Source organism: Oncorhynchus keta, chromosome 34 (assembly GCF_023373465.1).
Source record: "Oncorhynchus keta strain PuntledgeMale-10-30-2019 chromosome 34, Oket_V2, whole genome shotgun sequence".
NCBI classification, from domain to species: Eukaryota; Metazoa; Chordata; class Actinopteri; order Salmoniformes; family Salmonidae; genus Oncorhynchus; species Oncorhynchus keta.
In genome coordinates, this window is record NC_068454.1 from 46681619 (window position 1) to 46696442 (window position 14824).

The 14824-nt window shown below is 42.4% G+C and overlaps 1 protein-coding gene across 1 annotated transcript in view; it reads right to left on the reverse strand.

Annotated features, from left to right (window-relative positions):
* Window positions 1–8328, reverse strand: part of LOC118367563 (dynein axonemal heavy chain 7-like) — a 238437-nt gene extending 230109 nt beyond the window's left edge. The window contains 1 exon segment of the mRNA XM_052493948.1: window positions 7976–8328. Within this exon segment, the coding sequence (XP_052349908.1) occupies window positions 7976–7987 (12 nt within the window). The 5' untranslated portion in view covers window positions 7988–8328.
* Window positions 8329–14824: the final 6496 nt, after the last annotated feature.

The following is a 14824-nucleotide window of genomic DNA, read 5'->3' on the forward strand; positions in this document are numbered from 1 at the left end:
ACGTTTGACTAGCACAGTAGGGAGAACAAGTATTTGATAATATGCTAAATCGGCAGTGTTTCCTACTTACAAACCATGTGTATGTGACAAATAAAATTTGATTTGGTTTGATTTGTAGAGGTCTGTAATTTTTATCATAGGTACACTTCAAATGTGAGAAACGTAATCTAAAACAAAAATCCAGAAAATCACATTGTATGATTTTTAATAAGTAATTCATTTGCATTCATTTTATTGCATGACATAAGTATTTGATACATCAGAAAAGCAGACCTTAATATTTGGTACAGAAACATTTGTTTGCAATTACAGAGATCAAACGTTTCCTGTAGTTCTTGACCAGGTTTGCACACACTGCAGAAGGGTTTTTGACCCACTCCTCCATACAGACCTTCTCCAGATCCTTCAGGTTTCGGGGTTGTCGCTGGGCAATGCGGACTTTGAGCTCCCTCCAAAGATTTTCTATTGGGTTCAAGTCTGGAGACTGGCTAGGCCACTCCAGGACCTTGAGATGCTTCTTATGGAGCCACTCCTTATAGTTGCCCTGGCTGTGTGTTTCGGGTCGTTGTCATGCTGGAAGACCCAGCCACGACCCATCTTCAATGCTCTTACTGAGGGAAGGAGGTTGTTGGCCAAGATCTCGCGATACATGGCCCCATCCATCCTCCCCTCAATATGGTGCAGTCGTCCTGTCCCCTTTGCAGAAAAGCATCCCCAAACTTCAGATGGGCCTGTACATGCGCTGATTTGATCAGGGGGACCTTGCATGCGCTGCAAAATTTTAATCCATGATGGCGTAGTGTGTTACTAATGGTTTTCTTTGAGACTGGTCCCAGCTCTCTTCAGGTCATTGACCAGGTCCTGCCGTGTAGTTCTGGGCTGATCCCTCACCTTCCTCATGATCATTGATGCCCCACGAGGTGAGATCTTGCATGGAGCCCCAGACAGAGCGTGATTGACCGTCATCTTGAACTTCTTCCATTTTCTAATAATTGCGGCAACAGTTGTTGCCTTCTCACCAAGCTGCTTGCCTATTGTCCTGTAGCCCATCCGAGCCTTGTGCAGGTCTACAATTTTATCCCTGATGTCCTTACACAGCTCTCTGGTCTTGGCCATTGTGGAGAGGTTGGAGTCAGTTTGATTGAGTGTGTGGACAGGTGTCTTTTATACAGGTAACGAGTTCAAACGGGTGCAGTTAATACAGGTTAATGATTGGAGAACAGGAGGGCTTCTTAAAGAAAAACTGGCAGGTCTGTGAGAGCCGGAATTCTTACTGGTTGGTAGGTGATCCAATACGTATGTCATGCAATAAAATGCAAATTAATTACTTTAAAATAATACAACGTGATTTTCTGGATTTTTGTTTTAGATTCCGTCTCTCACAGTTGAAGTGTACCTATGGTAAAAAATTACAGACCTGCAAAATCGGCAGTGTATCAAATACTTGTTCGCACCACTGAATATATGAAAGATTATACTTTATTAAACGAAAATCAAAAGAAATGCAGAAAAAATAAGTACATTGCTAGTTTCAATAGCTGGTGTTGCCCACTTTGGCTGAAATAACTTAATGTAGCCGTTTCTAGTAACTGTATCAATCTTTTACATCGACTGGGAGGAATTTTTGCCCATTCTTCTTTACAGTACTGATTCAATTGGGTCATGTTTGAGGGCTTTCTTGCATGCACGGCCCGCTTCAAGTCCACCCACAGCATTTTGACAGGATTGAGATCTGGGCTTTGACTCGGCCATTCCATAACCCCACATTTCTTCTCTTTGAGACATTCTGTTTTAGTTTTGCTGTGTGTTTTGGATCATTGTCCTGTTGCAAGATCCACGTACGGTTCAGCTTCAGCTTTTTGACAGATGGCCTCACATTCTCCTGAATAATTCTCTGGTACAATATGGAATTCATGGTTGACTAAATGATGGCAAGTTGGCCAGGCTCTGAGGCAGCAAAGCAGCCCCAAACCATAATGCCACCGCCTCCACACTTTACTGTTGGTATGAGGTTCTTCTGTTCAAAGGCAGTGTTTTGTTTTCGCCTGTCCAGATCACATTGTTCCAGTAGTTTGGTCTTTACCCAGGTGTTGTCTGGAGATGTCAGTTGTGTCTTAATATTATTTTTTGAGAGCAGGGGCTTCTTCCTTCCTGACCTCGCATGTAGGCCAAGTTTGTTCAGTCTCTTTCTGACAGTTGACTCATGCACTTCGACATTGATTGTGGCAAGAGAGGCCTGTAGATCCCTTGATGTTACCCTGGGGTTCTTTAAGACTTCTATGAGCATCTTTCGGTCAGCTATTAGGCTGAATTTGGTGGGACGACCTGTCCTAGGTAGATTGCCAGTGGTCTGGAATTTTCTCCATTTGTAGATGATCAATCGGACAGTGGAATGATGTACTTCGAAATACTTGGAACTGGATTTGTAATTCCTCTCAGACTCGTGGGCATGAATAATCTAAGGGCCTCGGATAGGTATTTTGATAGTGGCATGATGTGTTATCACATACCCATATGGTTAAAACCAACCAGACTAAGTTACTCTAATGATTTCCTAATAATTTGCACCTGTTTTGGTGCACCTGATTCTAATTTTAGCCATTTTATGTGATGGTAAAGGTAGGGGTCTATTACATTTTTCCACATAAGGAAATTGCATTTTTGTTTATTTTAATTGCATAACATTTTCAACATTTTTTTGTTGTTTTTGTGATTTGTTAAATTGGGTTACCTTTATCGATGAATGTGTTTGGAATTTAGCTCAAATATCCATGTGTCCAAATATGTTAAAAACAAATAATAATTACTTTCCAGGGGGTGTATTTACTTTTTCAAATGACTGTATATCCATTGATTGCTGAAGAATGTAATTACAGCCTAGGTACCAAGGTACATAACAATATTATGCGAAATGTTTGTTTTTGTTGTAATTTCAATCTTTGTAAACAAATAATGTAGCTTCAAAATGTATTTTAAGCCACAGTCTGTCCTGCTGTTCCTTAGCTGGAAATGGACAAAGAGAGCCTAACGTTACTCCTTATAGTCCAAGGACCATCCATACATGTTCTGTTTAGAGGCTAATTGGCTATGGCTGCCAAAACAACCAAATACTAAACTCAGCAAAAAAAGACACGTCCCTTTTTCAGGACCCTGTCTTTCAGAGATAATTTGTAAAAATCTAAATAACTTCACAGATCTTCATTGTAAAGGGTTTCAACAATTGAAACACTGTTTCCCATGCTTGTTCAATGAACCATAAAGAATTAATGAACAGGCACCTGTGGAACGGTCGTTAAGACACTGTCAGCTTACAGACGGTAGGCAATTACAGTAACAGTTATGAAAACTTAGAACAACTAAAGAGACCTTTCTACTGACTCTGAAAAACACCAAAAGAAAGATGCCCAGGGTCCCTGCTCAACTGCGTGAACGTGCCTTAGGCATGCTGCAAGGAGGTATGATGACTGCAGATGTGGCCAGGGCAATAAATTGCAATGTCCATACTGTGAGACGCCCAAAACAGCGCTACAGGGAGACAGGATGGACAGCTGATCGTCCTCGCAGGGGCAAACCACGTGTAACAACACCTGCACAGGATCGGTACATCCAAACATAACACCTGAGGGACAGGTACAGGATGGCAACAACAACTGCCTGCGATACACCAGGAATGCACAATCCCTCCATCAGTGCTCAGATTCTCCGCAATGTACTCTGGAACGGGATCGATTTGGAGGTGGAGGGTCCGTCATGGTCTGGGGCGGTGTGTCATTACATCATCGTATTGAGCTTGTTGTCATTGCAGGCGATCTCAACGCTGTGCGTTACAGGGAAGACATCCTCCTCCCTCATGTGGTACCCTTCCTACAGGCTCATCCTGACATGACCCTCCCGCATGACAATGCCACCAGCCATACTGCTCGTTCTGTGCGTGTTTTCATGCAAGACAGGAATGTCAGTGTTCTGCCTTGGCCAGCGATGAGCCCGGGTCTCATTCCCATTGAGCACGTCTGGGACCTGTTGGATCGGAGGGTGAAGGCTAGTGCCATTCCCCTCTGAAATGTCTGGGAACTTGCAGGTGCCTTGGTGGAAGAGTGGGGTAACATCTCACAGCAAGAACTGGCAAATATGATGCAGACCATGAGGAGGAGATGCACTGCAGTACTTAATACAGCTGGTGGCCACACCAGATACTAACTGTTACTTTTGATTTTGACCCCCCCTTTGTTCAGGGACACATTATTCTATTTATGTTAGCCACATGTCTGTGGAACATGTTCAGTTTATGTCTCAGTTGTTGAATCTTGTTATGTTCATACAAATATTTACACATGCCTTTCTAATCGACCTGGCCCGGGTATCCTGGAAGGACATTGACCTCATCCCGTCAGTTGAGGATGCCTGGTCATTCTTTAAAAGTAACTTCCTCACCATTTTAGATAAGCATGCTCCATTCAAAAAATGCAGAACTAAGAACAGATACAGCCCTTGGTTCACTCCAGACCTGACTGCCCTCGACCAGCACAAAAAACATCCTGTGGCGGACTGCAATAGCATCGAATAGTCCCCGCGATATGCAACTGTTCAGGGAAGTCAGGAACCAATACGCACAGTCAGTCAGGAAAGCTAAGGCCAGCTTCTTCAGGCAGAAGTTTGCATCCTGTAGCTCCAACTCCAAAAAGTTCTGGGACACTGAAGTCCATGGAGAACAAGAGCACCTCCTCCCAGCTGCCCACTGCACTGAGGCTAGGTAACAAGGTCACCACCATGATTATCGAAAACTTCAACAAGCATTTCTCAACGGCTGGCCATGCCTTCCTCCTGGCTACTCCTACCTCGGCCAACAGCCCCCCGCAGCTCCTCGCCCAAGCATCTCTGGGTTCTCCTTTACCCAAATCCAGATAGCAGATGTTCTGAAAGAGCTGCAAAACCTGGACCCGTATAAATCAGCTGGACTTGACAATCTGGACCCTCTATTTCTGAAACTATCCGCCGCCATTGTCGCAACCCCTATTACCAGCCTGTTCAACCTCTCTTTCATATCGTCTGAGATCCCCAAGGATTGAAAGCTGCCGCAGTCATCCCCCTCTTCAAAGGGGAGACACCCTGGACCCAAACTGTTACAGACCTATATCCATTCTGCCCTGCCTATCTAAGGTCTTCGAAAGCCAAGTCAACAAACAGGTCACTGACCATCTTGAATCCCACCGTACCTTCTCCGCTGTGCAATCTGGTTTCCGAGCCGGTCACGGGTGCACCTCAGCCACACTCAAGGTACTAAACGATATCATAACCGCCATCGATAAAAGACAGTACTGTGCAGCCGTCTTCATCGACCTTGCCAAGGCTTTCGACTCTGTCAATCACCATATTCTTATCGGCAGACTCAGTAGCCTCGGTTTTTCGAATGACTGCCTTGCCTGGTTCACCAATTACTTTGCAGACAGAGTTCAGTGTGTCAAATCGGAGGGCATGCTGTCCGGTCCTCTGGCAGTATCTATGGGGGTGCCACAGGGTTCAATTCTCGGGCCGACACTTTTCTCTGTATATATCAATGATGTTGCTCTTGCTGCGGGCGATTCCCTGATCCACCTCTACGCAGACGACACCATTCTATATACTTTCGGCCCGTCATTGGACACTGTGCTCTCTAACCTCCAAACGAGCTTCAATGCCATACAACACTCCTTCCGTGGCCTCCAACTGCTCTTAAACGCTAGTAAAACCAAATGCATGCTTTTCAACCGATCGCTGCCTGCACCTGCATGCCCGACTAGCATCACCACCCTGGATGGTTCTGACCTTGAATATGTGGACATCTATAAGTACCTAGGTGTCTGGCGAGACTGCAAACTCTCCTTCCAGACTCATATCAAACATCTCCAATCGAAAATCAAATCAAGAGTCGGCTTTCTATTCCGCAACAAAGCCTCCTTCACTCACGCTGCCAAGCTTACCCTAGTAAAACTGACTATCCTACCGATCCTCGACGATGTCATCTACAAAATTGCTTCCAACACTCTACTCAGCAAACTGGATGCAGTTTATCACAGTGCCATCCGTTTTGTCACTAAAGCACCTTATACCACCCACCACTGCGACTTGTATGCTCTAGTCGGCTGGCCCTCGCTACATATTCGTCGCCAGACCCACTGGCTCCAGGTCATCTACAAGGCCATGCTAGGTAAAGCTCCGCCTTATCTCAGTTCACTGGTCACAATGGCAACACTCATCCGTAGCACGCGCTCCAGCAGGTGTATCTCACTGATCATCCCTAAAGCCAACACCTCATTCGGACGCCTTTCGTTCCATTACTCTGCTGCCTGTGACGGGAACGAATTGCAAAAATCGCTGAAGTTGGAGACTTTTATCTCCCTCACCAACTTCAAACATCAGCTATCTGAGCAGCTAACCGATCGCTGCAGCTGTACATAGTCTATTGGTAAATAGCCCACCCATTTTCACCTACCTCATCCCCACAGTTTTTATTTATTTACTTTTCTGCTCTTTTGCACACCACTATCTCTACCCGTACATGATCATCTGATCATTTATCACTCCAGTGTTAATCTGCAAAATTGTAATTAATCGCCTACCTCCTCATGCCCTTTGCACACATTGTATATAGACTCCCCTTTTTTTTCTACTGTGTTATTGACTTGTTAATTGTTTACTCCATGTGTAACTCTGTGTTGTCTGTTCACACTGCTATGCTTTATCTTGGCCAGGTCGCAGTTGCAAATGAGAACTTGTTCTCAACTAGCCTACCTGGTTAAATAAAGGTGAAATAAAATAAATGTAAAAAATGTTAAGTTTGCTGAAAATAAACGCAGTTGACAGTGAGAGGACGTTTCTTTGTTTGCTGAGTTTACATCTAAAAATGAATTGAATAATGCGGTACGGTTCTAAAAATATAAAGGTCTCTACTTTGACATCACATGAAAATAATTTCACAATGCAGAATATACACTTACACTGTTTTAACTGTTTTAACACAGTTGCCGCTGACAGAATTTTTCAGTGACAACAAGTCTTCTGGTTCCACACAGCTGTTCAGAGTTGCAGATATGTCATTAGGATAGGTAGTCGACTCTGAAATATGACCGTGGAAACCCTAATTCTATAAAGGTAAATTTGACCTTTTATTTTCAAAAACTATTTCTCGCTGATATGAAAGATACGTTCTGACCTTATATCTCCAAAACGGTACCGCAAGAGATGCATGTTAGTGCACTTAACTAAACTCCCCTAGCCAGAAGACGTCAATTGTTTTCAGGATTCAATTTCAACCACAGGATTATGTCATCATGGTAACCAAATTTTAACATAGTCAAACCTTGTATAAAATATGTTTAATTTATACCTTTAAGACAACGTCAGATCTTCAACTATCAGAGAAAAAAAAACAATAGGCTGGGAGGCACTTCTAACTGGAGAATGTGTCTATCTAAAGCTACCTTTTGGTCTCCCATACATGGTTTTAACCAAGCCCAGCCCAGCCCTGCTTAGCTATGATATTTTCCAATGACTATTACCAATGTGATGATTGTTGAGTCATGAGCAGCAAATTAATAACCAGGCCCAACCCTGATGCTATTTACAAAGTCATCAAAAGCTATTTCAATGTGTGTTTCAATTTCAGTGTTTCAATTTAACACAGGATTCAACCCCCCAAAACAAACGGCATCGTGGTTTCAAGCACAGGTTGATTTAAAATGTAAAGATACTTAGTGAATTTTAATTATGTTTGGTTGTCAACACAAACAAATATCAACATTTGAAGGAGTTGGATGTGTCTACTTGGACAGTTCCATCTGTGCCACTGACTTAGTCTGGCTTTAATTCCAGTTTGTCTATAAATGAATAATTGATATGTTAGATTTCCGTCTCAAACAACTTTTTCTGTTCAGGTTCCATCTCAACCAACTTTAGTAACTTAGCTAACATTATGTGGGTCATGTTAGAGCAAACTTACCTGAGTTTCCATGTTGAAGAATGTAAAGAAATGTTTACCTCTACATACTAGTTACTGCGCTATTTAAACAAATGTAACTTTGTAAACGTTTCAAGAACTGGTCGAAGTCAGCTAACGTTAGAGGAGGTAACGTAGCAACGTCAGCAGCACATAAAATAATGTCACCACAACTTTCGCAAAACGCTACAACTAAGAAACCTGCATGTCCCTTCTTTACAAAGCTTGCTAATAACAATTTTTTTAACAAGTATCTAGCAATTGTTTGCCCATCAAATGTGGCGTTATCTGGTTTCTTTAATAGCTAAAATCAGCCAGTAAGTATATTTCTCGACGGCGAGCTGTTGCCACTTGCCATTTTGGTTGCTAAGGAAGCGACGCGACATGCCTCATCCTCTCAACCACGCCCATGCCTGTACAGAAGGCTTCAGTGCAATTCCATAGTAACGGAATTACGCGAGACTCAGATGTTTCACTTTAAAATGTATGTAAAACATAAACGAATGACTGTTTATTTACACAACCCATACAACTCTATGCACAAGGACTACTTTTAACAATTTCCGAAAATTGCATTTCCTTGAAGAACAGTGTAGACTGCCAGCCCATTCCAATTAAACCAATGAGGTTGATTGTATGGCTGCCAATACAGGACGCAACTTGCATTCTATTTTAGTTGCTTCTTGATTGCTTCATGAAACACCAACACCCTCTTGCAACTAATAAGTAACTCATCTGCAACTTTGTTGCATTCAATTGAAACTTTTCAACTCTGTGCAACTAGTTGCAGCAACAGCCAATAAAAACAAGATGTATGCAAATTTGTGTACATGGTTTAACAGTCAATACATGTAATTTCGAGGAGAACACAAATCTCTGTTACAATAACCAAACGGTTGGATAAACAAATAATTTGTGAAACCACGACGTAATGCAACAGATGACATGGGGCGAGTTTGGAACCCTCAAACACGCAGCTTCAATTTGTTTGCCAGTTGCATGCCATTTTAATGGCGTTTGAGTTGCTTCATGTAACAACAAAGTTGCTTGAGAGGATGTCACCAACTAAAATTGCGTTAAAGTTGCTTTGTGTAACCTTAGCCTGAGTGCTTCTAGTACAGGCTCTCCAAGCCTATTCTTGGAGAGCTAACAATAGACTCCTTTCTGTGTTTACAAACATTGCCGCAAGAGAGCGATGCGCTCAAGTTGTTGGCAGAACAAGGGGGAGTTCTTATCGAACGCCAGCAAAAAAAGTATATACAATGCTAAAAAAAAAACTAAAATAACACATCCTAGATATGAATGAATGAAATATTCTTATTAGATACTTTTTTCTTTACATAGTTGAATGTGCTGACGACAAAATCACACAAAATGTATCAATGGAAATCAAATGCATCAACCCATGGAGGTCTGGATTTGGAGTCACACTCAAAATTAAAGTGGAAAACCACACCACAGGCTGATCCAACTTTGATGTAATGTCCTTAAAACAAGTCAAAATGAGGCTAAGTAGTGTGTGTGGCCTCCACGTGCCTGTATGACCTCCCTACAACGCCTGGGCATGCTCCTGATGAGGTGGCGGATGGTCTCATGAGGGATCTCCTCCCAGACCTGGACTAAAGCATCCGCCAACTCCTGGACAGTCTGTGGTGCAACAGATGGTGGATGGAGCGAGACATGATGTCCCAGATGTGCTCAATTGGATTCAGGTCTGCGGGAACGGACGGGCCAGTCCATTGCATCAATGCCTTCCTCTTGCAGGAACTGCTGACACAGTCCAGCCACATGAGGTCTAGCATTGTCTTGCATTAGGAGGAACCCAAGGCCAACCGCACCAGCATATGGTCTCACAAGGGGTCTGAGGATCTCATCTCGGTACCTAATGGCAGTCAGGCTACCTTTGGCGAGCACATGGAGGGCTGTGCGGCCCCCCAAAGAAATGCCACCCCACACCATGACTGACCCACCGCCAAACCGGTCATGCTGGAGGATGTTGCAGGCAGCAGAACGTTCTCCACGGCGTCTCCAGACTCTGTCACGGGCTCAGTGTGAACCTGCTTTCATCTGTGAAGAGCACAGGGCGCCAGTGTGGAATTTGCCAATCTTGGTGTTCTCTGGCAAATGCCAAACGTCCTGCACGGTGTTGGGCTGTAAGCACAACCCCCACCTGTGGACATCGGGCCCTTATAACACCCTCATGGAGTCTGTTATTGACCGTTTGAGCAGACACATGTACATTTGTGGCCTGCTGGAGGTCATTTTGCAGGGCTCTGGCAGTGCTCCTCCTTGCACAAAGGTGGAGGTAGCGGTCCTGTTGCTAGGTTATTGCCCTCCTACGGCCTCCTCCACATCTCCTGATGTACTGGCCTGTCTCCTGGTAGCGCCTCCATGCTCTGGACACTACGCTGACAGACACAGCAAACCTTCTTGCCACAGTTCGCATTGATGTGCCATCCTGGATGAGCTGCACTACCTGAGCCACTTGTGTGGGTTGTAGACTCCGTCTTATGCTACCACTAGAGTGAAAGCACCACCAGCATTCAAAAGTGACCAAAACATCAGCCAGGAAGCATAGGAACTGAGAAGTGGTCTGTGGTCCCCACCTGCAGAACCACTCATTTATTGGGGGTGTCTTGCTAATTGCCTATAATTTACACCTGTTGTCTATTCCATTTGCACAACAGCATGTGACATTTATTGTCAATCAGTGTTGCTTCCTAAGTGGACAGTTTGATTTCACAGAAGTGTGATTGACTTGGAGATACATTGTGTTGTTTAAGTGTTCCCTTTATTTTTTTGAGCAGTGTGTTTAGCTTAATACGTTTGCGGGTCTAGGGCGCTTGACTTGAGCCGGAGCATCCAGGAGCGATATATATGTGGCCAATTTTACACCATATGTATTACATTTAAAATAAAATAAATTGTAAACATTAAATATAAAGTTGAAAATGTAAACATGATATTTTCGAGGAAGGGGGAAAGAATGGATGTTTAAGTCAAAAACCAAACAATTGAAAGCTAAATGTATAGAATTGTAAACAAAAACAATCATATAAAAAGCAAAACCCCAAAACTTGCAAGCAAATAATTTTACGCAAAAATAATTTTCAATTCAACTTTCCCAAAAATCAGTTATATTGAATCCATTCATGTCTTTGCTTTTTTCAGTGAAGGGTGGGGTTTAGAAGGAGGTGTAGACAATGAGTCTCCATTGGTCCACTAGTTTTGGAGTGACGGTTCAACTTAACCCAATCAATGAACATGATAGACAGGATTTTTTTTCTATTGGCTACTTAAACAGATGGTCTGACGTCACCACTACACGCCAACTAGCCAGTTACAAACAACTCCCCAGAACCTTGGTTAAGACGTCATTTATATGTTTACCTAAGTAATTACATGGTTTGTCATTAAATGTATTAAATCAGCATTTTGAAGTACGTTTGTTGGCCAAATGGAACTCGCAAGACGTTACAGCTAGCTACTGCCAGCTGTAGGGAAAGGTTTGCCCTGAGTGAGTGAGTGAGTGAATGAATGCGTGTGAGATAAAACAGCAACAACCCTAAATAGCTATTCCCATAACGATACCCGAAGCTTAGACCCAATCTCGCTCGATACCATGAAAGGTATTGTATAAAGATACTGAATAAAAATATAAACGCAACACGTAACAATTTCAAAGATGTCTACTGAGTTACAGTAGGGGAAATCGTTCAATTGAAATAAATTAGGCCCTAATCTATGGATTTCACATGACTCCCCTGAGGGGCCCCCGTGTTAAGGATCAGTGTGGCGGATGTTGTTCCCTACCCTTACCACTTGGGGGGTGGCTCGTCAAGAAGTCCAGGATCCAGTTGCAGAGGGAGGTGTTTAGTTCCAGGGTCCTTAGCTTAGTGAAGAACTTTGAGGGCACTACGGTGTTGTACGCTGAGCTGTAGCCAATGAATAGTATTCTCACATAGGTGTTCCTTTAGTCCAGGTGTGGAGTGCAATAGAGATTGCATCATCTGTGGATCTGTTGGTGCGGTATGCAAATTGGAGTGGGTCTAGGGTTTCTGTGATAATGGTGTCGTGAGCCCTGACCAGCGTTTCAAAGCATTTCATGGCTACAGACGTGAGTGCTACGGGTTGGTAGTCATTTAGGCAGGTTACCTTAGTGTTCTTGTGCACAGTGACTATGGTGGTCTGCTTGTTGGTATTACACTCAGACAGGGAGAGGTTAAAAAAATGTCAGTGAAGACACTTGCCAGTTGCTCGGAGTACATGTCCTGGTAATCCGTCTGGCCCTGCGGCCTTGTGAATGTTGACCTGTTTAAAGGTATTTTCTCATTTTGGCGGCGGGGGGCGTGATCACACAGTCGTCCGTTACTTGCCTCGAAGAGAGCATATACGTTATTTAGCTCGTCTGGTAGGCTCGTGTCACTGGACAGCTCTCGACTTTGCTTACCTTTGTAGTCTGTAATAGTTTGCAAGCCCTGCCACATCCGACGAGCATCGGAGCCAGTGTAGTACGATTCAGTCAAGCTGGATTTCTTATAAGCTTCCAGGTTAGAGTCTCGCTTCTTGAGCCACAGCTCTACTCTTTAGCTCAGTGCGAATGTTGCCTGTAATCCTTCTGGTTGGGGTATGTACGTATAGTCTGTGACCAACAGATGCATATCTGTATTCAGTCATATGAAATCAATAGATTTAGGCCTAATGAATCTATTTCAATTGACTGATTTCCTTATATGAATTGTAACTCAGTAAAAATGTTGCGTGTTTTGTTTATTTTTGTATATGTATATCAATTTCAATCTGTCAGTGCCACTGACTGTCTAACTTGCTAGCTAGCTAATCGCTATCTCTTAGCTATCATATTTTATCCCAAGTTTTGTGATAGCAAACAAATTATTGCTGAATATTTTAAACAGTTATTTTTTTGGTGATGACATTGCGTGTCTTTTAATACCAATGTGTAGGGCAATATAGTAGCGTCACTGTTAGTAAGCACAACAGCTAAGGTAGAAACAATATGACTTGACTTCAAAGCAAAACTTCACTTTTGCAGATGGATACCCTTCCCCTACCCATGGTGTTTGAAGAGGCTGCATTGGGAAGAGGATACCTCAACACCCTGAAAAGATGTTTGTGGTGCACACACTATTCACACTTTTTTTTGAGTGATAAATAAGTGTATCATCTTCAAGCTTGAAAAGGTAAGCAAATGCATGTTATTCTCATAAATGTAGCCAATACATTCATTCTTTGTAACAATTAGAAACTAGCAGCGAGTTCATGATCATGTGTTGTTTCTAGAAAGAAAGAGATAAGGAACAATCACATTTCAACAACAAAAATGTTGTCCTCCCCTGATTCAGAAAATAGCGTATTCATAGTCATGGACGCTTTAAAACTCTTTGGGATAGGGGGCAGCATTTTCACGTCCGGATGAAAAGCGTGCCCAAAGTAAACTGCCTGCTACTCAGGCCCAGAAGCATACAGGATATGCATATAATTGGTATATTTGGATAGAAAACACTCTAAAACTGTTAAAATAATGTCTGTGAGTATAGCAGAACTTATTTGGCAGGCGAAACCCCGAGGACAAACCATCCAGGAAATGTTCTTTTTGAGGTCACTGTGGTTTCTATTGGTAACTAGATTTATGAGGCATCTGGTTGCAGTTCCTATGGCTTCCACTAGATGTCAACAGTCTTTAGAAATTGGTTGATGTTTTTCCTTTGAGAAATGAAGAAGTACAGCTGTACTTTCTAAGTGTCAAGCCAAGTGGACTCTTTTGTTTGGTGCGCACGACATAGAGCTCGCTCCACTTTGATTTTATCCCCTATTGAACACAGTATATTCCGTCTTAAATTTGAGGGATTATTTACGTTTTAGAATACCTAAAGTTGGATTAGGAAAGTTGTTTGAAATGTTTGGACCAAGTTTACAGGTAACTTATTAGACCATTTGTAGTCATGTTGGGCGAGTTGGAAGCAGTGTATTTCTGAATCAAATGCACCAAATAAATGGACATTTTGGGGATGTAAAGAAGGAATTTATTGAACAAAATTACCATTTGTGATGTTTCTGGGACATATTAGAGTGTCAACAGAAGATCTTCAAAGGTAAGGCATGAATTATATCGTTATTTCTGACTTTCGTGTCGCACCTGCTTGGTTGAAATATGATTTTATGTGTTAGTATGATGGGGTGCTGTCCTCAGATAATCACATGGTTCGCTTTCGCCGTAAAGCCTTTTTGAAATCTGACACGGTGGCTGGATTAACAAGATGTTAAGCTTTATTTTGGTGTATTGGACTTGTGATTTTATGAAAGTTAAATATTTGTAATAATTTAATTTGAATTTCGCGCTCTGCAATTTCACCGGATGTTGTCGAGCGGAACATCTAGTCATAACAGGTTTTAAGAGCCATTGAAGATTAAAATCTGGGTCAAAAAAACATAATAAAGAAATTAATTTGACTGTTTCTCCATCCTACCTGATTCAGAATATATCATTTTCATAGTAATGGCTTGGTTCAATAGCTATTGATGAGAGAATACTGAATAACAACAAAATATCCAATATAAAAAACATTTTACCTAGGTTGCTAACCTTACACCTTGCCAGAGAATGGCTTCTCATTAAAAATATATCTCTTACCTTTCACTTCACAAATAACGTAATAATGTACCATTTCAAGAGACCTATCCATTTTCTGCAGGGTCTAATCTAGGTAACTAGGCCTTGGCTACATGTTCCACCACAGTTGACTACAGCATGTGACACAGGTTGGCAAGGTCACACTGATTCTGAAAGGTGTTTTAACATTCTAGACAAAGACAATAAGGGTCAACTTTGAG